Here is a 24,582-nt window from a genome sequence, read left to right as displayed (position 1 = left end):
TGTTCAGTTTTATTGTCTGCAAAAAATTGTTTTCTGCTGCTACTGTAGCATATCACCAATATTTCTGTTAAAATACATATTGCTTATGTGCCAAAAAAATCATTTTCACTCAGCTTCTACCAATGCTCCTTAAATGCAGATACATATCCTCCAGGAGTTGAAAAGGTTTACCGCCTAGAAGCTTGTGCAAAGTAAGTCTTGTGGTGGGGGTACTGTATAAGAAGCAGTAATAACTGATTAGTTACATAGTAAACAGAAAATGATGAAAAGGCACAGCAGGTCAGTCAGCATTTTGTTACAAGAATAACTTAGTTACTTGTGTAATGATAGATGCACATGGGTTAACTTGTCTGTTGACTGCTTTTACAGCATTTTTAATTTGGGTTTTAGTTTTCCAGCATGTTCAGCTTCTTGCATTTTATTTGCAGACCTGTTATTGCAAAACCTGTTATAGACGGAGGCAAAGACTCAACGAGAGGCCAGGTTGACAGGGTACAACTCACTTTATTCCACACTAGTCACAATAATCACTCCTCTCCACGCCCCGTAGGGTCTCCTTCCCCGAACTGCTTCCAGGCTGGGTTTTATATTCTGTGGGGAGCTCCTCCAATTGGGTGGAAGCTTTGCCCCCTAGTCACCTGAGGTGTAGAAGGGGAGGCAGGCACTTTACAAGCTCTGTGTCTGTATGGTGTCATAAAAACCTCCCCCCCCCCCCCCCCCCTCCCAAGTTCGGAGAAATATCCATGTCAGGTGGAGGGTGGCATTCCATGGGTGTTACAGCCAGCCTGGGAGGTGTGTAGCGTACTGGGGACCGTCGCTTCCGCGATGAACGTTGTAGCTGGCATGGCCCAGCCAGTAAGGTTGCTGGTACAATCAGTGCCGGCGTGTCGTGGGCGGGCGGTCCAATGTCCATATCGGAATCTATCTCACAGTCTACGCCATCGCTTGCCAGGTCCACGGGCACCATAGGTCCCCTGTGGCAGGCAACAGGAGGCAGAACGGGAGTGGGCCCCTTGTTCCCCTCTGGTCTCAGGGCTCCTCCTTGGTAGTACAGAGAATGGAGTCCGGGTCCTGTGTGGGGCCTCTGGGCCACATGCCGATGGTTCCTTGCCGCATCATTGTAAGTGGTCCAGTTGGTGGTGTGTCTCTGTGCCCTGTACCTGGATTGTGTAGGAGACTTGTCCCATTGCATGGAGTACTGTCCAAGGGATCCATGTGGCTGCAGCCCCAAAGTTCCTCACATAAACTGCATCACCTGTCGTGAAAGAGCGCACTCATGGGCAGTGGTGAGAGTCCGTCTCTGAGCGGTCCCGCCGCTGACACACCGATGCCCCGACATCGGGGAGGACGAGGCTGAGACTCGTCCGGAGTCAGCACCCCATGAGCAACTCTGCCGTTGCAACGCCAGTTGTGGCGTGAGGCGTCATATGAACGTATGATAACTGAAAAGAAACCGTGCCAACCGCATTTCCCATGACTCCAAGGTCATCTTTCTCATGGCTCTCTTGAATGTTTGTACTGCTCTTTCAGCTAGCCCATTGGAAGCTGGATGGTACGGGGCCGTCCGCACGTGCCCGATTCCATTTGTGGCCATGAACAAAGCCAACTCCTGGTTTTTGAATGCTGCCCCATTGTCGGACACCAGGACCTTGGGCAGTCCATGCATGCTAAAAATAGGCCTCAGTCTGTCCGTAGTTGCTCACGGGGACCCAGTGGGGACCCGGTATACTTCAAGCCACTGAGTGGGGATCCCACCTGAAATGGGCCGGCAAAGTCGATGTGTACACGGGCCCAAGGCCACTCCCAGGGGTGCATCAGGGCCACCGGTTGGACCTTCTGGTATTCCTGGCATGGGGTGGAATTGCGGGCCACCTGCCCAATCTCGGCATCCAGTCCGGGCCACCAAACGTAGATGCATGCCAACATTTTCATTTTGGCAACCCCGGGGTGCCCGTTATGGAGGTCTTTTAGCTGGGGCATGTGCCCCCTTTCCGGTACGACCACCCACATCCCCCACAGGAGGCCGCCGTCTCCGACGCTCATTTCAGTCAGCTTGGAGGTATAGGCCCTCAGCCCATCTGGTATTGCCCTATTGGACCATATGTCAGACCCTCGAAAACTCAGGGTTGGTCTGGGTCCATTCTCGGATATGAGCTGCCATTACTGGCAAAGTGACCATGAAATGGAGAGTGGCTATCACCTCCACGGCTGCGATGGGAACTGGTGGCTTTGTGGGTAGGGACAGGCCACTCAATGCGTCCGCATGCAGAATTCTTGTGCCTGGGCGATCCTCTAAAGTGTACTCTTAGGACAACAGAACTGGGGCCTACCATTGAACCCAGGCATATGCTTTTGGTGGAATTACCCGATCTTCCTTAAATAACACCAGCAGGGGCTTGAGGTCGGTATATACTGTGAACATCCGCCCATAAATGTACTGGTGGAAATTCTTCACCGCGAACACCACTGCCAAGCCTTCCTTTTCTATCTGGAATAGTTTCGCTCAGTGTGCGATAGCATACGGGACGCATATGCTACAGGTCGCTCCAAGCCTTTGGGCATGTGGTGTGCCCAAAGCTGCCATATGGTGAGGTGTCACGCGTGAGGAGCAGGGGCTTGACCGGGTTGAAGTGGGTCAGCAATTCCTCTGGCGAGAGATGCTGCTTCACTTCATGAAACACCTTCTGTTGCGGGGAGCCCCAGTCCCACTTCTGTCCCTTCTTCAGTAGGTGGTGGAGTAGACTGAGCAGTGTGGCCATCCTGGATATGAACTTCCCGTTGTAGTTCACCAGGCCGAAGAAAGAGCGGCGCTCCATTTGGTCATGAGGGATGAGGGCCGGGCTAATCACCCATACCTTTTCCTCCTTTGGATGGAGACCTCTGCTGTCCACCCAGTGGCCGAGATACGTGACTTCCAGTGCATGGAAAACACAATTCTCCCTCTGGAGGCGGACCCCGGTCTGAGAAAACCACTTGAGGATCTCAGTTAGGTTCTCCACGTGTTTCTAATGCGAGGTCCCGGTGATGAGAACATTGTCCAGGTAGATGGCCACCCATGGCAATGTTTTCAAGATGTTCTCCAAAACCCTCTGGAATATTGCACAAGCCAAGGAGACTCCGAACGGCAACCGTGTATACTCATACAATCCTCAATAGGTATTGATCGTCACAAATTTCCGGGACCTTGGCTCGAGCACCAGCTGCAAGTCCGCATGGCTCATGTCCAGTTTAGTGAACGTTTTTCCTCCGCTAAGTCGGGGATAGAGATCCTTGATCCAAGGGACCACGTAACGGTCAAGGTGGGATACCCGGTGTATGGCCATTTTGTAGTCCCCACAGAGCCACACCAACACTTCCGGCTTCAACACGGGGACTACATGCGCAGCCCAATCAGCATTGTGAACAGGGTGAATAATCCCCAGCTGCTCCAAATGGTCCAATTCCCGGTCTACCTTAGCGTGAAGTGCGTACAGCACAGGGCGGGCGCGGAAATATCGAGGCTGAGCGTTTTCCTCCACATTGATCATAGCCATGGCTCCTGTAATGGTCCTGAGGCCTTTGGTGAAAACCGGGCAGCACTCTATCCGGTCTATGGGGGTACATCTGCCACATGTGTGGCCAATCCAAATGTAGGTGACGCAGCCAATCGTACCCTAATAGGCTTAGCCCGTTGCTGTGGACTACCAGCAAGGACTTTGGTAATTTCAGGGCTGGCTCCTTGGAGTTAAGGAACACCCCTAGAAGACTTGGCAGATGATGCCAGTTTGCCATATGCAGAGCCCTGCTGAGGAGAGCTACAGTGCCACACAGTCCTCCACCAAGCCCATGATTGAGCAGATGAGTTACAGATGTTTGGACCGCTCAGACGGGGCTCTCTAATATTCACCACTGAGAATGTCCTAGATCATTGTCTGCTGCGCCCTTGCACGCCAAAGACAGGATGCCATGACTGAGGGAGACATGGAGGACCGAGATGCCTCCTCCACCGATTAGGGCCGTGTGCAGGTTGCAGCTGACAAGGGTCAGGATGTCGCCAGGTCACATGCAGAGGCTGTAGCAGGGGTATGACATGTAGAAAGGCTTGTGTCAATCTGATGACTACCAGACTCCAGGCATGGAAATCTGCCAAAACATTTCCTTAACCTTTTGGTTTTCAGTCCTCAGTTGGCTGAAAGGCCCCAGCTCTTTTTTGGTGACAGACATGATATTTTTCTCTCATCCACCTTTATTTATGATAGCTGAATTAAATTGCACTATTACCGTCTGCCCTGCTGGTGGTTTGATTGCTTGCATACACCAAAACTGCACTAAATTCATGCATTAGAACTACACAGCACTCTGTTCTCCCATGACCTCGGGCACCTGTAAGTAGAATTGTGATTTTACCCATGCCCTCACAAAGTCCATTTACAATGCAGCTTGGAAGCAAGGCCAAATCTAACCTTGGTAGGGATGCATTCATGTCATCCTCACACCTACTCTGCAAGGGGGACAAATCTGGCAGAGAGCTCTTTCAGGCAAAACCAGATAGATGGGTCCACATAGAGAAGCAGCATGAGAACACCATTTGGCCCCTTGAGATTGTTCTTCCATGCAGATTAATCAAGGAGGATTGTGCTCTCCCGATTTCCACCCTCTGATTCTAAACCCATGTCCCTTGACATCTTTATCATGCCAAGAGGTTTCAAGGTTACTTTAAGGTGAGACTGCCTTACTTGCACTATAGGTTACTGAATTGGGCATTCCAAACACAGAGACTCCTTTAAGTCTCAGTCCTAGAAGGCCTTCACATTAGTGCAACATTATGATCTTCCACTGTGGACACCCCAGCTGAGATATACATCTTTCCTGCATAAACCCTGCAAAGGCCTGTTTGAATTCATAGAATCATAGAATTTACAGTGCAGAAGGAGGCCATTCGGCCCATCGAGTCTGCACCAGCTCTTGGCAAGAGCACCCTACCCAAGGTCAATGCCTCCACCCTATCCCCATAACCCAGTAACCCCACCCAACACTAAGGGACATTTTGGACACTAAGGGCAATTTATCATGGCCAATCCACCTAATCTGCACATCTTTGGACTGTGGGAGGAAACCGGAGCACCCGGAGGAAACCCACGCACACATGGGGAGGATGTGCAGACTCCGCACAGACAGTGACCCAAGCCGGAATCGAACCTGGGACCCTGGAGCTGTGAAGCAATTGTGCTATCCACAATGCTACCGTGCTGCCCTGATGCTTCACATGGATAGTCTCATAGCCTCATAGTCCTCGATATGATCTAGCACTCAAATCTTTCTAATCTCTCTCACCTCATGCACTAAGACCCTGCTCCTTTAATGATGTTTGAATCACTTTGATTGCAAACCCTTTATGTGAAATCCACTGACACTCTTTATAAGGAGACAAGCAAGCCAAATAAATCTCTGTGGTGTGGAGATGCCAGCGTTGGACTAAGGTGGGCACAGTAAGAAGTTTTACAACACCAGGTTAAAGTCCAACAGGTTTGTTTCGAATCACTAGCTTTCGCAGCACAGCTCCTTCATCAGGTCTGACAAAGGCTTCAGTCAACTGCGCACACACCGCTTAAATCCTACACTCAAATCCCTCTTCTAGGCAAGGCGAACTTGTCCTTTGCCTCCTTCCCCTTCATGTTAGCTCAAAAGGACAAATCACCAAGAAAGACCATTAATGTACCCCCCACAGCTTTCTCCAGTCATGTAGGGACATCTCTGGTTTTAAAAATAAATTTAGAGTACCCATTTCATTTTTTCCAGTTAAGGGGCAATTTAGTGTGGCCAATCCACCTACCCTGCACATCTTTGGCTTGTGGAGGTGAAACCCACGCAAACACGGGGAGAATGTGCAAACCCTACAAGGACAGTGACCCAGAGCCGGGATCGAACCTGGGACCTCAGCGCCATGAGGCAGCAGTGCTAACCACTGCACCACCATGCTGCCCTTGGCTTTCTACTGTTAAGAAGACAGTTGCCTGAATTTTCCAGTGGTTCACGTCCGCAGTCCTGCCAACAGAAAATCTCGTTGTGGGTTTCCCAGCGGTGAGGCATGCATAGAACGGGAAACTCCGTTGATAGCGCTTCTGATCCCAGCGCCTGTGAAGCATGCCATGGGGGAAGGTGGAAAATCCTGCCCAGTGTATACCTTCACTCCCTCAGCCCTGAATATCCATCTACATTGCCCCTAACCACACACATGACAGATTTAACTCCGCTTAAGTAGCATCCACACACATCTCACATCAGGGCAACAGCTGCAGAAGATGCAGTGACCTCACTGAACACATTTTCAGAGGCAGGGCATGGTGAGCTGCAAATAATGGCTTGGACGATGGCTGGCTAGGCCGCACACTCACAAATGATGGCTAGTGCTTAATGATGCACACGTGGGATTATTGAGTAATCGCTATGTTCATAATGTGAGAGAAGTGAATCGATCGGAGTTCATCATCAGATTTTGATGGGGCCCCAAATTCTACTCCTTAAATGCCCGAAACCACTGAAGCAACTAGCAGCAAGATGAAATCTAGGAAACGTTCATACAGTGGAAATGAACATAGACTTACAAGTGCCAAAGATATATACAATGGTTGTACATCTGTGCCACCTATGTGCCTTCAATACCTATAAATCTTTTGTGCTCTGTTTCTTTCCACAGATGCTGTCTGACTTGCTGAGTATTTCCATAACTTTGTGCTTTTAGTTCCGATTCTCATCATGTACAGTATTTTGCTTCTGTGTTAATTGCCTACTTTCTGCTTGTGGGCCGCTAGCTCTTCGGCCCTCCGTCCTGAGAAGATGGTCTTGGGATGGAGGCTAGTTTTGGCAAATAAGGCCACTTCTCAGCAATGGAAAATTACATCCTCATTCATTTCAGTTCTCACCCTTATATTGGGGCACACATTCAGACCTTTATCTCAGGGGCTGGTTTAGCACAGGGCTAAATCGCTGGCTTTGAGAGCAGACAAAGGCAGGCCAGCAGCACGGTTCCATTCCCGTACCAGCCTCCCCGAACAGGTGCTGGAATGTGGCGACTAGGGGCTTTTCACAGTAACTTCATTGAAGCCTACTTGTGACAATAAGCGATTTTCATTCATTCATTTCATTTCATCTGATGCTGGTGGGAATGAGTTTGTCAGCTTGCTGCATTTCTGAATCTCCCCGACTGAACCTCATCAAATACCTATGAAAGTAGGAGACAGCTGCAAAAAAATCATTCGTCAGTCACATTTTCATCATATATTTCAGAAAGTATTTGAAAATTTTGTCTAATATTACTAAAATATCAAAAGTACTTTTTGTAAACTGATATAGGAACTATTTATTGAATCCCAGATTGGCTATTAAATTATTTTTCTTTTAGATATAAACCTAGGTCCGAAGACTCTGTATTGAAATCAGAACATTCAGTGATGGAGATAACATTGGGCACAGGCTTGATCCCGGAAGAGGAAGATTTAAAAATAGTTAAGTACTTGAGCATATGTAGTTTCAAATTTAAAGTTTAAAATGTAATGGTTCTGATATTAAACTCTGTTTCCAACTTATTTCAGCTATCAAATGCAGTTGATCAATTGATTCCTCACTACAGAATAACAGAAAAAGGTGTCATTCTTCAAATATATCAAGTAAGAAATTTGAGAATTCCATTATTGTCTTCTTTCTTTTCTGTTTAAGCTTTGTTCCGATTGAGGTAAGGGACAGCCACAATAAGCAACACGTGTGATTGTTACTAGTGCTATACAATCAGGTACAATGTGAAAAGAAAGCAAAGAAAAATGTGAATGTTGAGCCCTGAAATTGCTGAAAATACACATTCAGTTGTCAACTGAAAAATAAAGGTGGGTTACTAATCCAGGTAAGGGTGGGGGGGGGGCAACACGGTGGTGCAGTGGTTAGGACTGCTGCCCCGAGGACCCGGGTTCAATCCCGGCCCTAGGTCACTGTCCACATGGAGTTTGCACATTCTCCCGTGTCTGTGTGGGCATCACCCCCACAACCCACAAAGATGTGCAGGGTAGGTGAATTGGCCACGCTAAATTGCCCATTAATTTAAAAAAAAGAATTGGGTACTCTAAATTCAAATAAAAATCCAGGTAAGAACATAAGGAATAGAAGTAGGAGTGGGCCAAACGGCCACTCACTAAGATCATGGCTGAACTTCTATTTAACTCTACTCTCCTGTCATATCCCCATCCATTCCATTAATGCCCAAATTTCAGTTTCGGATATAAGCATTCACTGAACAATCAAAGACCTCTGGGTAGAGAACTCCAGAGATTTACAACTCTCTAAGTGAAAAGTATTCTGATTATCTCACACCTAAATTAACAAACGCTCAGATATGATCCATTAGACCTCCCAGCCAAAATGTTACCCATTTCTAGCATTTTTGTATTTATCTCATGTGAGATATCGGCCCAGTGCAATGAGGACTCCCTCGACTTTGTGTGGACAAAGTATTTTAACCTGAGCCTTGGAAAGGGAGAAATTTTAATTTTATTATAAGTTCACTCCACCTTTGTCAAGTAAAGTTATAAAAAATCACTTCTCTCCTATAAATCCTTACTTTCTATTTCCATTAGTTAAGAATAAAATCAACTGGAGTGTAAAGCAGACGGCTGATTCTCTATTGCGGGGTTTTTCAGATTGCGGGTCGCGACCTGCAGGTGGGTCGCAGGCGGATGTCAGAAGGGTTGTGGAGCCCCCCGGCCAGTAACAGTTCTGTAATTCATAGGGAGAAGCCACTCTCCTGTAAAAACAAGAATTTAACACACCATGAAGCTCAGTGGGAACAGCACTGAAGGGTGCTAGTGTACCGCGGCCGCCGGCACTCCCGCACACATACCCTTGCATCAAGGCACCCAACAAGCCCCAACCGTTTCCCTTACAAGTCTAACAACACCAGGTAAAAATCCAACAGGTTTATTTGGAATCACGGTGATGAAGGAGCGATGCTCCGAAAGCTCATGATTCCAAATAAACCTGTTGGACTTTAACCTGGTGTTGTAATACTTCTTACTGCGCCCACCCCATTCCAACGCCAGCATCTCCCCATCACGTTTCTCTCAGAGACCGTCCACCCGCTGCTGTAGCTGTCGCATGAATACTGAATTCAAAATGTTCCCAACAGCTAGCGGGCGTGACCCCCCCCCCCCCCCCCCCCCCCCCCCAGCATAGCAACAATCTCTAGCTGTTAGCATTTTTGCTGTGATCCCGAAGGAATCTGATTGAAAGCCAGGTAGAAAGATCTTTTATTTCCCTGTTCTTGCATCTGTGTCAAATTCTGGGACTGCATATCGATTTCAACGGACAGTCGTGGACCCGCTGTTTGCTCAATCACCAGTCGCCGGTTTGCCTGATGGTGAGCAAATTATTCTGTTACTGGCAGAATTTTTTTAACAAGCTTCACATGCAACACGTTGGAATCAAACAACATTTCCACAGCATGTTTTCTTTTGTTTTGAATGAGCTTTGTTCTATACAATCGGAAAGTCTTCTGACAAGCAATTCCAACAATGCCAGCGGCGCGGGTTCAATTCCCTGAACAGGCGGCGGAATGTGGCGACTAGGGGCTTTTCACAATAACTTCATTGAAGCCTACTTGTGACAATAAGCGATTATTATTATTATTATGGACAATATACTGCTCATGCCGTGAGGGGACGGTTCAAACTCCGTGCACATGTTTGCTGCATATTGATGATGGGAAATGATGCCGTTGGTGGTTTGGATTGGACAGGGGAATGGAGCATTTGTCGAGCTGCTTTGCGAAAATCCGAACATTGAAAAACTTAGACTGATATGGGGAATATCGGTTCAGCTCATTGGTGTCCTGAATCTTGGATTATGAAACGGTGGGGGTGGGTAGAGGGGGGAGGATGGCCCTGCTGGCAGGTATGAGGGTTGATGAGACCAGATGAGGTTCTTGCTGTGGGGTCAGGGGTGTTGGGCTAGGCGGCCAAATCCTCAATGGAGAAAATACCTAGCAAGAAGCTGCAAATGCTCCTTTGCTTCCTGGGAGTCTTCTTCGGTTAGTTTTATTCCTGGATTTTACATGGAAACAATCTAAATACTCAGAGCCCAAAACAGAGAGCTCTATTCTGAGTAACTGTGTAACTATTCCTCTTGTGTGACCTGGACAGTGAACTTATGCAGCTAGGAGGACAACACGGGCATGTCTTATCCTTTCCTCACTCAATGTTTACATAAATGTAATGCACGAGGGGCTACTGAAAAGTGATTAAGAACAGGAAAACTAGATTATTTTCTTTCCCTCCCTTGCCTGGGGCAAACACTGCCTTGATTCAGGATAGATTGGGTAAGCGAACGTGATGTCAGTCCCGAACGGCCAGTTGGCAAAAGTGGGTTCCGGGAAAGAAAGTTTGAAAAACACTGCTCTATTGGATGTTTTCTGCTATCATCGAAGATGACAATCATCCTCAAAAGGTTACATGTCTTAAACTTGCACATTGTCTGCTTTTTATTTCAGATTCCATCAGACAACTTTTTCTGTGTTGGCTTCCGTGTTTATGAAATGATGAAAGTTGGAATGATAACTTCAGTTCCTTTCACAGTCTATAGCTATCATTCACCAGGTAAACCTCAGCTATTCTGTTAGGCTGAACCAAATTGAGATCATTAAATTAGTGATATCCAATAAATGCTCATAAAATGGGAGCAACTGTAAAGAAAAAAGTGCAGATATCCACATTTACAGATCTTCTTCCTTTAATGCACCATGCCCAAGATCCCAGTAGTGATTTAATAATAATCTTTATTAGTGTCACAAGTAGGCTTACATTAACACTGCAATGAAGTTACTGTGCAAATCCCTGAGTCGCCACATTCGGGCGCCTGTTCGGGTACACTGAGGGAGAATACAGAATGTCCAATTCACCTAACAAGTATGTCTTTCTGGGACTTCTGGGAGAAAAACGGAGCACCCGGAGGAAACGCACGCAGACACAAGGAGAACGTGCAGACTCCACACAGACAGTGACCAAGCCAGGAATCGAACCCGAGTCCCTGGCACGTGAGACAACAGTGCTAACCACTGTGCTACCGTGCCACCCATTTTCAGCAGTGCTATAAACACCAGTTGGTTTGCAATTTCCTATTGTTTTTGCGATCCTAATATTTTTCATATATCTACCCATACAAAGTGTTAGGGTTCTTTGGTTACAGAGTTAGATTTAAAGATTAGCATATTTAATTTAAAAATGCAGGATCTGTTGTAAGACGAATTCTCTCGGCTCCTGCAATTCTCACACTCACCAGCGCAACGTGAATCCGGCGCGAAACACTGCTGATCTCCACATGTGGAGATCAGATGTGATGGCCACGTCGGGGAGCTCAGAGGCTATTGGAACCCCCGGGTGGTCGGGGACATGGCTGCCAGAGTGTCAGGTTGGCTCTGACAAGAGGCTGGGCCTGAAGAAGGAATTTGGCGACCCCAAAATGGGTTGTTGTTCACTTGGTGGGGGTCAAAACCAACGATCGTGGTGGGGGGGTTCATTGTTGGCGAGATGTGGGGGTGGCGGTGGGCCGGAGCTTTAGTCTGAGACCAGGGTGTGAGACATTTAGCTGCTGTTGTATAAAGAGTCAAAAGTTCTGCTCCTTTTCACCAACACCTTTATTTCACTTCAACAGACTCTGCACAAAACTCTTAACATCACATCACCTGACACAAAGGACACCTGAAGCCCCTTTATATATCAGTGTCAATTATTGGATACTTAACATAACTGTTGGAATGTCTCTTAACCCATTACATAACAGTCTACCTTTCTTGGAGAAAAAAAATAATTAGGTGAAAACAAAATTTCAAGAAACTCAAAAACACACATGCAATTTCCTCCCTTCTTTCTTTTTTTTGGACGAAAAAAAACCAGTCACAGAAACAGGTGCCCTTCATCAACAATATCCAAAAGTTTCTGTGAACTAGCCCCTCTTTTTGTAAAACAGTTTGACAATTGATAGCTACTGTCGACCCATTACATTCTTGCTATTTCCCCTCTGTCCAACATCTGCTTCAACTTGCAATGTCTATCCTTAACCTTTTTTCATTGACACTTTTTGTAGAGTGCACATTTTCCCCACAGGGATTTATTGTAAATGTGACATTCAATAGGTATATTACCCAAATCCCCTAATCCCAAAATTTCTGTCAATATCTGAGATATATAAAAGGCCAAATCCACCGCCTCTACAAGGCTTAACGTCTCAGCAGCCAAAGTGCTTTTGACCACTCTCCTTATTTTCTTTGTTTTCCACACAAGAGGGCAACATTTAGCATTGTTCCCCAAAAGGAAAATTATAAAACCTCCTGTGCTTGAAACCCCATCACAAATTTGCACAGGACGCATCACTATAATCTATGAGTTCCAAGTGCTTACGGTCAGCTAAAACCAGGAACCTCAAACACACTCCTGCATTTTTAGTTTGGCCAACGTTTTATTTGCTTTTATTATGTCTTCCACTTTGGGATCATTCATTTTTGTACTCAACTCTAAGACATCAAAACTCACGTCCGGTCTAGTCTGTCTACCTAACCAATTCAGTTTCCCAATTAAACTTTGCAGTTGCTCTTTTTCCATCTTTGAAACCATTGCGTCTTTTTGTGAAATCTGGCAATGACTAATTGCTATTGGCCTGATGCTTTTGAAATAAGCTTGCTGACGTAAAGTTGCCCCGAACTTAGACTGTCCGATTTCCAGTCCAATATATTTAAATGCACTGGAAGCCTGACTTCCAACCCTGAATTCTTTCCTCAAACCAGAGATTACAATAGCTTTGAAATCACTAGTCCCACCCCACGAAAAATCATCGACATGCATCATAAAGATGCCAGAAATATTTCCTTTATAGTGCTAGTAAAACATTGCCAGATCTGCTTTCAACTGGCAACAGCCTAACTTTAACAAAACTGACCTTACCGAAAAATACCAGACTCTAGACGCATCATTCAATCCATATAAACATTTGTTCAACTTACCCCTTCTGTGTTAGCTGCCTCTTTCGGAGGACGGAGGAAAATGTCTCTCTGGAGCTGATGCCCCTGCAAAAAGGCAGCTTTTATATCTATAGATCTGCATTTCCATGCCTTTGTGGCTAATAGAGCCAAGAAGATCTTTAAAATAACCTTTCCTGCCTTGGGTTAATCTGCTTTTAAATCCTGATCTTCTAAGTTTTCTTCAAACCCCTTGCCACAAGCCTGGCCTATGCCTTATAAGTTCCATCTGGAAGAACCTTTTCCGTGCAAATCCATCTGTGGGATAGAGCTCTTTGTCCCCTATCCGGTACTTCCGTGTATACCCCAAATGCGCTCCAACCATGTAGTTCTTGCTGTTTGGCATCTTTAATAACTTTTTCATCTAATTTATTGGAAGCCACCAAAATCTCACATCCATGTGGGCTTCTACTCTATTAGTATTCGTAGTCTTACTCATGTTCCGAGACTTTGATAAACTATGTCCCCTCTCCCGCCTGGTTTCTCGTTCTGCACTGCTACTGTTTGATCTTTCCCTTCTATAGCAGGATATCCTTTCAATAGTTCTCAACCTTTTCCTGTGGACCTGTTCACTATCCAATGTACTATCTGAACTGGCACTGCGTTTCTGTGCCCTCCATTTTTGAACTTCGAGTTCCCAATCCATTGTCTTGACTCCCTCCCCTGAATGCTGTACAACCAACCAATGTTTATACTTCCCAGTGGCCTTCCCTGCTCTACTAATAACAGTTGCATCCTTCCATTGACTAGACCCTTCAGTATGTAATTTTGTACCAATTTATGACAGCTGTCCTTTTGGAAAAATGGCCTGTTCTAATTCATCAGAAGTGTTGTGTTCCTCTACAGAAACCCTGTCTATATCAGTTAACTGGTCCTCATAAGTCTGTAACATGTGCGTACCAGATGACCCTGGTTCCTCGTCATGTCCGCCTGCTCTGTCTAAGTTTGAAAATTTGTAATCTGTGCCTTGATGAATGTACCCTAACAGTTTGATTGCCATGTTGCAAAATAATTGTTTTGCCATCTATGCCTATGATCTTCTCTGGGCCTTTCCATTCATTAAAATTGTCTCTCTTATAGTATACTATGTCTTGCTGAAAAATGGCATCTGATGGCCGTACATTATGCCTTAAAGCTCTGCGAATTCTTTCAGAGACTTCTGATTCCAAAAAGGCTTTTCTACTGCTATGTAATGTATTTACATGCTGAGCAAAGGCAGAAATAATTGTAGTCCCTTCCCAAGCTGGAGGCTGGTCATCCAAAATGGACGGAATTTTAGGATTTCTACCAAACACTAATTGATAGGGACTATAGCCCCCAACCATCTACAATGAATTCTTTGCATGTACCGCCCATGCTAAAGCTGAATTTAGTCTTCAATTCGGTCTATCTGCCAAAATTTTCCGGACCATGTGATCGATTACAGTATGGTTTCTTTCACAGACACCATTACTAAATGGGCTTTCCGCAGCCGTATTCATAACTGTGATATTCACGTTTTCACACATACCCCTAAACTCATCATGAGCAAATTCTTCCCATTGTCCGTAAGGAATTTAGCCGGTGGGCCCATTCCTGTCCCTATCCATTTTTCCACGATTTGATCCAGAATTACTCTCTTTTATTTACTTTGTACAATCGTTGATTGACTAAATCTGGTTGCTAAATCTACAAAATGCAAAATAAATATATTATTGGCTTTATCCCAGATCTGAAGGTCCATGGCCACAATGTTGTTAAAATCCCTGGTCAAAGGTAGGGTTATTATCAGTCATGCTGGTGTCCTTCTGTACTTCCTACAAACTTCACAGCGATCACTAACCTGTTCTATCAGTTTAGTATAGTCTTCATCCCTTACCCCTGCATCCTTTAATAAAATGTTCAGCCTCCAAGGAGATAGATGCGCAATTGCTTATGCAGTTTTAATACAACAAGCTTTTTATCAGCTGAAGTCCCATTTTCAACTGGCATTAACACATCCTTAACCACTCTACTTGAAATATTATTTGTCAGTAATGGAATACAATAGTGTCCCGACTGTGTAAATTGTAAGTCCACCGTCTTTCCAAAAACTGTTGCCTTATCCAGTTCCATATCCAGTTTCATGTGTGCTTTCTTTATAGACGGTCTGCTCAGAAGCAAAGGTATCTCACTTGCTACAACATTCGTGCTAATGAAATGATTTACTCTGGCAATATTGCAAGGGATCGCCACGCTTTTCAGCGACTTCAGAGTATTATCATTCCCAAACCGGAAACTTGTGGAACTTTCAAATTCCTTAACTTTATTATGATTTTCAGCATTCAAGGAGTCCCGGTAACATTTTAACCAGTCCCTTCCACACACAGTAGATGTGCAGCCACTGACCAATATGACAAAATGAAATGAAAATCGCTTATTGTCACAAGTAGGCTGCAAATGATGTTACTGTGAAAAGCCCCTAGTCACCACATTCCAGAGCCTGTTCGGGGAGGCTGGTATGGGAATTGAACCATGCTGCTGGCCTGCCTTGGTCTGCTTTCAAAGCCAGTGACTTAGTCCTGTGCTAAACCAGCCTCTATACAACACAGTTGAAGGATTCTGCAACCAACACCCTCTTTACTGGCGTAAAACTACTTGTTATTAGGACAATGCCTTCTTTCTGGTCACTATCTTTTTCCTCTTCTAACTCTTCCATGTCATGTGTTGCTTCAAACACTCTATTATAACGTGTTGGACAGTTTAAAGCATAATGGTATTGAGAGTCACATCGAAAACATCGATTTATCATGCCCCGTGCATTTCTGGGGTTCATCTTCCTATTGTAGGTTCTAACTGGGTTTCTGTCTTCATAATTTCCAGGACTCGATCTCCTTCTATAGTCTTGGGACCTGTTCATAGCCGTACAATTTTGCCATCCTGTTAGTCGTTTATCTTCCATATTCTGCTTTATTGCAGGCTGACCTATTTGGGTCATCAGAGCCATCGTAATCAAATGTTTCCCCAGAAACTTTTTTAAAGCTTCTGTCATCTGATCGAATAAGGTATCCTTATCTGCAAATTGAACTGTCAAAACCAGGAGCCTATCCATATTGCTCACACCAGCACAGTCAAGTAATTTAAAGGCGAACACAGACTGGAAATTCCAAGTTGTGTTTTTGCAGCCTTTTATATAGTCTGCCAAATTCCATTATATCGTCTTCCATGGAGAAATCCTCTGTTTTCTGGAACCTATCAAAATCCGACCATGCTTCATACGCACTTGACAAGTCATCCTTTTGATAAATCTTATCCATATAATGTAATAGAGTCTGCAGACCTTCTTCTGAGTCTAACTCTTCCAATTCCAGCTCAGAAAACACTTCTGCGGATTTTACTGTCATAAGGTAAAGAAAGAGCCAATGTCATACCTTGTTTCCTCTTTCCCAAGGCAGTTACCTTAGTCCACATAACTACTGCCCTTCTCCATTGGTCGTACGATCCCCTTTCGGAAAATAAGGGGGCATAGTCATATCCAGCCATCTTTATCCTAGGTTCAGCCATATATCTTTGGTTTTTTTTTCTTCTCACTCACTCCTTGGTTTGGTCTGGAAAAGTTGTATCTTTCAACCCTTCACATTTGCACAGCAACCATCCTCGGCTACCATTTGTTAGACGTTTAGCTGCTATTGTATAAAGAGTCAAAAGTTCTGCTCCTTTTCACCAACACCTTTATTTCACTTCAACAGACTCTGCACAAAACTCTAACATCACATAACCTGACACAAAGGCCACCTGAAGCCCCTTTACATATCAGTGTCAATTATTGGATACCTAACATGAATGAGACAACTAATTGGAATGTCTCCTAACCCATTACTTAACACAGGGCTCCCTTTAAAATTCGAGCCCTCAGCTCCCATACACTTCATTCACAGCGCAGTTCACTCCAACCGCAAAAAAAAATTCCAAGTGTGGGTGGATAGTGATCTGGATTGCACCAAACCATCCGGTGGGAAATGCACTTAGTTTCCCACCGGAGACCACACTTTGAAATCTTAGGGGAGAATTGTACCCAAGAAAATCTGTCCACTGTATTAACATTTCTGTTTGCACATTCCCTACTAACATGCTTTTGGCTCAGTAACTGAACTTTCTTTGGGTAGCTATAATGTTTTTTTTTAATACAGTGCAAATGGAAATTTCAGACAAACACCACAAGAATCACTCTGATATGGGGCATTTTGATGCTTATTCTATTTAGTGTTTCTGAATTGAACTTGTGGTACATAGAGAATCATGAGTTGATCAAGATATGTCATTTACTTTTTAGACTATCTGAGGTTTTGGATGACGTTTACAGTACCTGTTATAGTGACGTGATGAAAGAGTGGTAACCCAGAATGTTGTCATGCTATTTTACAATTTCAATAGGGATTTTAAATGAATCCAGCGATCAGTGAAATTAACTGGGTCATGAAACCCTTAATTGCATATTCCAATTACCTGCAACATCGTTTAACTCTATTTTTACTGTTTATTGATGCTGTTAAATTTAATAATATTTGGTGATCAAGGAGCTTGATGAGGGAATGATAAATACCTAAAAGAGTTCCGAATATGAAATTAATTCATTAGCCATGACATAATAGATTCCAATATTCAGTCAGGATAACATTAATCAGAATGATACTAAAACATATTAAATCTGAAATCCCATTTGTTTTATTTCTGTAGACAGACAATGCACTATCCTTTACAATCCAACTGGAGATGAAAAGCTTTTAAAGCTCTGCAATGGAGATGAATGTAAATGTATGAAAGGTAAAAAAAATTGTCTCATTTGCTTGACTATATTTACAACTATTACCTCGGAAACTATATTTAAAAATAGGCCTACGTTTTTAGGATGGTGGGGTCTTGCTTCCTGCCATCCGAAGAGTTGGTGGGGTACACATTCCCAACAATTCCAAGTGCACCACAGCCATTTCATGCTCAAATGAGCGTTAAGTACAGAGGCCGGCTTACACTTTTTGGAGGCCTGGTGCTCCCCTCTTTGTAGGGGCTCCACATCACACCCCACCCCCTGGTAATGTTGATCCCTGCCCCCTGTGACATTGGGACCCCCCAGTGACATTGAGCCCCATCCACAATGATGCTGAGCCCCGCCCCAATGATGTCAATCCCTGCCCACAATGATGTCAAGCCCTGCCCACAATGATGATGAGCCCTGTCCACAATGATGTTGAGCCCCACCCCAAATGACCTCAATGCTCTCCTGACCCCGCCCACCTTCAGCTCACACAATGCAAGGCACAGACCCCAAAATCTCTGCTTGACAGGCTGCCGAGGGGCTCGTTAACATGACATCAATAAGACTGTACTACTTGACAGGAAGAGAGCATGCTGGGTGATCTCAGAGACCCCTTAATTGTGGCCATCTTCAAGAAAGGAGACAGGTTCTACTGCGGAAATTATAGAGGGATTTCCCTATTCACCGCCCCAGGAAAGGTAATCGCAAGAATACTCCTCAACTTCCTCCTCCCAGTGGAAGAGCTCCTCCCTGAGTGTCAGTATGGCTTCTGCCCATCAAGAGGCCCAATGGACATGATCTTCAGCGCATGATACATCTAGGAAAAGCACAGAGAGCAACATCAACCCTTGTACATGGCCTTCTTCGACTCGCGGGCAACACGTTGCGCAGTGGGTTAGCCCAGTTGCCTCACGGCGCCGAGGTCCCAGGTTCGATCCCGGCTCTGGGTCACTGTCTGTGTGGAGTTTGCACATTCTCCCCGTGTTTGCGTGGGTTTCATCCCCACAACCCAAGATCTGCAGGCTAGGTGGATTGACCATGCTAAATTGCCCCTTAATTGGAAATAAAAAATGAATTGTGTATTCTAAATTTAAAAAAATAATAAATCATTCTTCGACTCGCAAAGGAATTCAACTCTATCAACCGTGAGGGATTGTGAAACATCCTCCTCAAATTTGGTTGCCTGCAGGAATTTGTAACTATTCTCAACCTACCCCATGATGACATGCAAGCTGATGGAACTACCACAATACGAGTCAAACAGGGCTCTTTTCCATCTTCTTCACAGCAACACCACCCCGTCACCTTGAAGCTCCCTGCTGGAGTGGAGCTAACCTACCGGACAAGTGGGAAACTGTTTAACCTCCAACACCTCCAGGTCAGAACCAAGACCACCCCAGCTCTTTCATCGAGCTGCAGTATGTAGATGATGCCTGTATACACTCTGACACCAAGCTGCATACCATCATCGACGCATTCACTGAAGCATATGAGAGAATGTGCCTCGGATTGAACATCCAGAAAACAAAGGTCCTCCACTAGCCTGCTCCTGTCACACAAAACTGCCCCCCCCCCCCCAATCAAGATCCACAGGGAGCCGCTGGACAATGTGGATCATTTCCAATACCTTGGGAGCCTCCTCTGTGTGCAAGTAGACAGTGATGATGAAATCAAGCATCGCCTCCATGCCCCAGTTCAGTCTCTGGACTCCTGAGGAACATGGGTCGGGTCTCTCCGTTTTGCCGGCACCCGGCGTTTTCCTGACGGCATGGGGCCGCGCCACAATGGGAAACCCCATTGACCGGCTGGTGTAACGGAGAATCCTGCCGGCGGGTCGAAGCAGAAAAGTGGCGCGGCAGGGCAGAGAATCTAGCAAAGGATGTTCGGAAGACTGAGACCCGAAACCAGCACTAAGCTCATGGTCTGCAACTGTGGTCCCCCGTCCTCCTGTAGGCATCAGAAACATGGACAATATACAGCAGACACCACAAATCCCTGGCCAGATATCACCAACATTGCCTCCACAAAATCCTGCAAATCCTCAGGCAGGCTAGGTGTACCAAGAGTGTCCTCTCCCAGGCCAATATCCCCAGCATCGAGGCATCGGTCACACTCAACCAGCTGCAATGGGCCGGCCACATTGCCCGCCTGCCCGTCACAAGATTCCCGAAACAAGTGCTCTACTCTAGGAAGGCAGAGAAAACACTACCAGCACACTCTGAAAGCCTCCCTAAATATATGCAACATCCCCATCGACACGTGGGAATCATTTGCCTTAGAATGCACAAACTGGAGATGAAGCATCTGTAAAGATGCCAATCACCTTGAGTTATGCAGGGTGGAGAACACGGAAGCCAATACAGTGGAAAGAGAGCGCAGAATCCAGAGTGTCCCAGCCACCTCATCAGCCACAACATACCAAACCTCTGGCAGAGTCTGTGAACCCAGGATTGGACTATTCAGCCAGAGTGGAAGCAAGTCATCCTCGACCCTGAGGTTTAGCCCAAGAACAAGAAGACTAATAAATAAGAAGACTATAGAATAAGAAGATAAATTGAAAGCCTACCTGTTGTCAGCGTGCCACTGGAGATTAAATCTGTGTCCTGAGGCAGGCAAACATGAACTGCCTGATGAGCAATGGGATGGAGAAATCAGGCAATGACATGACTGCAGCACAGGCCACATGACTGCAGCATAGGACAGAATGAGCCAGAAAAAATCCAGTGAAGGAGCAAGTATGCTAATGAAGTGGAATTTCCAGTCCCAGTTTAACATCAGTGGCTTTGCTGGCAAGTGTCTGGCGGGGTTACATTCTTTATTTAACAAGAAGAGCAAGAAGACATTTTCCGGAGGCCAATAAAGATTGATGGGGGATGGCGGTTACTTACCGGTTACAACTGTCTGCATGTGACCACGAGCCCGTATATCAGACCAGCATGTGTACCCAGTTAAAGTACAGAATTGAGACTGGAGAACATCAGTAGCTTGCAGTCCATGGCAAGCTACAGGGCTTTCTTCTGCAATTTTTCTTTTCAATATCATCAATCACATCACCTTAGGTAAATTCTTGTAAGGATGCATTTTCTATTGTCAATAGCTGAACTTGTCCAATGTTCCTGACTCATCGTACTTTGTAGATAATTTTTCACTATTTTCAATAAAGAAAAAGAACGTTCACCTGAAATATTTTTGACAGGTATTGTTAAAGAACTTCCGAATGGTTCCCACATTTGGAAGGGTTGCCTGCAAACCATCACGTACAAGTCTGTACAAATTAGCTGGTGATCTCAAAGCACAGAGCTCATCGTTATTGATGAAATGTTTCACTTCATCTTCAAAACCTTGGTGTCTATGTCCTCCCGATTGAATTCAGCGGCTCTTAGCATTCTCAGCCAAACTTTTGTTGAAGAGCACACAAAGTAATTTGACAGTTCAATTAGCTTCAACTCTGAAATTCCACCACTGTTGTATCACAAATAACATCAACAGTCTCAACAATGATCAATGATCTTCTTTTCTCTTTCCTTTTTCAAGTGATTTCATTATTTTTAATTTCATCAAAAAGTAACTTCCTGTATCTTGTACGCCTTTCCTCATCAGAGGAATCTGTATCCTTTGTCATTTTAACTTTCATGTCAAAACTTCTAACTGAGGCTAACAATTGTAAGCATTCAATACAGTTGTATCAACATTTTGCAATGATTTGCTGACAGCATTAATTCTTTGAAGTAAATGGGTCCACAAAACAGCAAAAACAGCGATTTTGTACTTTTCAAACTTCTCTGCTAAGAAGTTTCCTTCTGATTTCAAACTGTGGTAGCAGGGGCTGGCAGGATTGCTGGTGGATCGGTGGTCTCGTAGTAGGTTACGTCCGGAGGAAGCATCATCGGTGGCGGGGCACTTCAGTCAGGTAGCGGGCGTGGAAATCTTCGCAGTGCCCGTCTGTTGCGCCGTAGCAGGAAGCCATCAGCCATGCGGACAAGGAACGATCTCGGGCCACTTGTTTGATCACAACAGCTGTGGCTGACCAGCCGCCCTCAGGCAACTGGACACGAACATGATCAGTTGGCGCCAGCTGGGGTAGATCCATGGCATGAGCATCGCATGTGGCCTTCTGTTCAGCCCCTGACTGCTGCATTTTCTGTAAGACCGTGAGGTGGTCAGGGTCTGGAACATGGATGGCTGGAACTGTAGTCCTCAGTGCGATTCATGAGCATCTGCGCTGGAGACAACCCAGTGGACAGTGGGGTTGTCCTGTGTGCCTGCATCGCCAGGTTGAAGTCGGAGCCGGAGTCTGCCGCTTTGCACAGCAACCGCTTTACAATATGGACCCCTTTCTCGGCCTTCCCGTTTGACTGCGGGTAGTGGGGACTGGAGGTTACGTGACGGAAGTTGTAGGACTATGCAAAATCAGACCATTCTTGGCTGTAAAAGCAAGGACCATTGTCGCTCATTACCGTGAGCGGTATCCCATGCCTGGCGAACATTTCTTTGCAGGCTTTGATTACCGTCTTCGACATGAAGCAGTTGCACCACTTCTGGGTAACTGGAGAAGTAGTCGACCAGGAGTACATAGTCACGCCCCTTGGCGTGGAAAAGGTCAACACCTACTTTACACCACGGAGAGGTCACTATCTCGTGCTGTTGCAGTGTCTCCTTGGGTTGAGCTGGTTGAAACTTTTAACAGGTGGGGCAGTTGAAAACTGTGTCGGCAATGTCCTGGCTGATGCCCGGCCAATAGACTACCTCTCGAGCTCTGCATCAGTATTTCTCGCCCCAAGGTGACCCTCATGGAGTTGGCCCACCACCATAGCCCGCATACTCTGAGGAATGACGGTCGTGTCGAGTTTTAGAAGGATTCCCTCCACCACCGTCAGGTCGTCTTTTATGTTATAGAACTGGGGACATTGTCCCTTCCGCCAGCCATTGGTAAGGTGCTGCATCACACACTGCAGCAGAGGATCCTTGGCCGTTTCCTCACGAATTTGGACCACCCGTTCGTCAGAGGCTGGAAGGTTGGTGGCACACAACTGCACTTGCCCTTCTATGTGGCAGATGAAGTCACTTTGTTCAGATGGTGTTGTAATGGACCTGGATAGGGCATCTGCAACGATCAACTCTTTGCCTGGCGTGACCTTTCCCGCGTTGGAGCGGGGCCAGGGAGGAGTGGCAAGGGGGGGGAGGCCCCCACCCCGAGCCGGGGGGAGTCGGAGTGTGGCAGGAGCAGCCGGGTCAGCGCAAACCAGCTGACTTACGGGAGTACGATGGAGGGTACATCGCGGCTAGGAGGGGTCCTAGCCTGGGGGGGGGGGGGGGGGGGGGGGGGGGGGAGGGGGGTTAGGGAGGGACACCGGGTTGCTGCTGGAAAGACCAGAACGGGAAGTGGAGGACTGGAGAGGTGGGGGGAGGGGGCCATCGCCATGGGGAGTGGGTCAGAAGGGAGGGTCGACCCGGGGCGAGCAGGGAACGGACATGGCTAATCGGCAGGGGAAGGGGGCGGGTCGTCCGCGACCCGGCTGATCACTTGGAACGTGAGGGGGCTGAATGGGCCGGTCAAGAGATCAAGGGTATTCTCACACCTGAAGGGACTGAAGGCTGATGTAGCAATGTTACAGGAGACCCATTTGAAGGTAGTGGACCAGGTTCTCCTGAGAAGGGGGTGGGTGGGACAGGTGTTCCACTCTGGATTGGACGCAAAGAACCGGGGGGTGGCGATTCTGGTGGGAAAGAGGGCGTCGTTCGTGGCGGAGGAGGGGTGGCGGATAAGGAGGGTAGGTATGTGATGGTTAAGGGTAAGCTGCAGGGGAGAGAAGTGGTGATGGTCAACGTATATGCCCCGAACTGGGATGACGCGGGTTTTATGAGGCGCCTATTGGCCCTCATTCCGGGACTGGAGGCAGGGGGCTTGATCATGGGGGGGACTTCAACACAGTGCTGGACCCCGGGCTAGACAGATCGAGCTCAAGGACCAATAGGAGGCCGGCAGCGGCAGAAGTGCTGAGGGGTACATGGAGCAGATGGGAGGAGTAGACCCATGGAGGTTTGGTAGGCCGAGGGCGAGGGAGTATTCCTTTTTCTCCCACGTCCATAGAGTGTACTCCAGAATCGATTTCTTCGTGTTGAGCAGGGGCTGATCCCGAGGGTACGGGAAGCTGAGTACTCGGCCATTGCGATCTCTGATCATGCACCACATTGGCGTGGATGTGGAAATGGGGGAGGCGCGGGACCAGCGCCCGCTGTGGCGGCTGGATGTGGGGCTGTTAGCGGACGACGAGGTGTGTAAAAGGGTCCGGAAGAGCATTGAGAGCTATCTGGACTTGAATGACACGGGGAGGTGCAGGTGGGGATGGTCTGGGAGGCCCTGAAGGCAGTGATCAGGGGAGAGCTGATCTCCATAAGGGCACACAGAGAAAGAAAGGAGAGGCAGGAGAGGGAGAGGCTGGTGGGGGAGATATTGGAAGTGGATAGGAGATATGCGGAGGCACCAGAGGAGGGGCTGCTGGGAGAACGGCGCAGCCGCCGGTCAAGTTCGACCTGCTGACCACCAGGAAGGCAGAGACGCAGTGGAGAAGGGCACAGGCGCGGTCTATGAGTATGGGGAAAAGGCGAGCAGGATGCTGGCACACCAGCTTCGCAAACGAGATGCGGCTAGGGAGATTGGGGGAGTGAAGGAGAGGGGCGGGAAGGTAGTACAGAAGGGCAAGAAGTGAACGGGGTCTTCAGGGATTTTTACAAGGAGTTGTATCGGTCTGAGCCGCCGACAGGGAGAGGGGGAATGGAG

At 46.6% G+C, this 24,582-nt stretch overlaps 1 protein-coding gene across 1 annotated transcript in view; it reads left to right on the top strand.

The window, feature by feature from the left end:
* LOC119955595 (complement C5-like) overlaps positions 1 to 24,582 on the top strand; it is a 193,434-nt gene that overhangs the window by 150,063 nt on the left and 18,789 nt on the right. The window contains 5 exon segments of the mRNA XM_038781948.1: positions 140 to 191; positions 7,382 to 7,484; positions 7,572 to 7,646; positions 10,511 to 10,616; positions 17,726 to 17,812. Of these exon segments, the coding sequence (XP_038637876.1) occupies positions 140 to 191; positions 7,382 to 7,484; positions 7,572 to 7,646; positions 10,511 to 10,616; positions 17,726 to 17,812 (423 nt within the window).

The sequence above is a fragment of the Scyliorhinus canicula genome, chromosome 21 (assembly GCF_902713615.1).
Source record: "Scyliorhinus canicula chromosome 21, sScyCan1.1, whole genome shotgun sequence".
NCBI classification, from domain to species: domain Eukaryota; kingdom Metazoa; phylum Chordata; class Chondrichthyes; order Carcharhiniformes; family Scyliorhinidae; genus Scyliorhinus; species Scyliorhinus canicula.
This window is presented reverse-complemented; position numbering and strand designations above follow the sequence as displayed.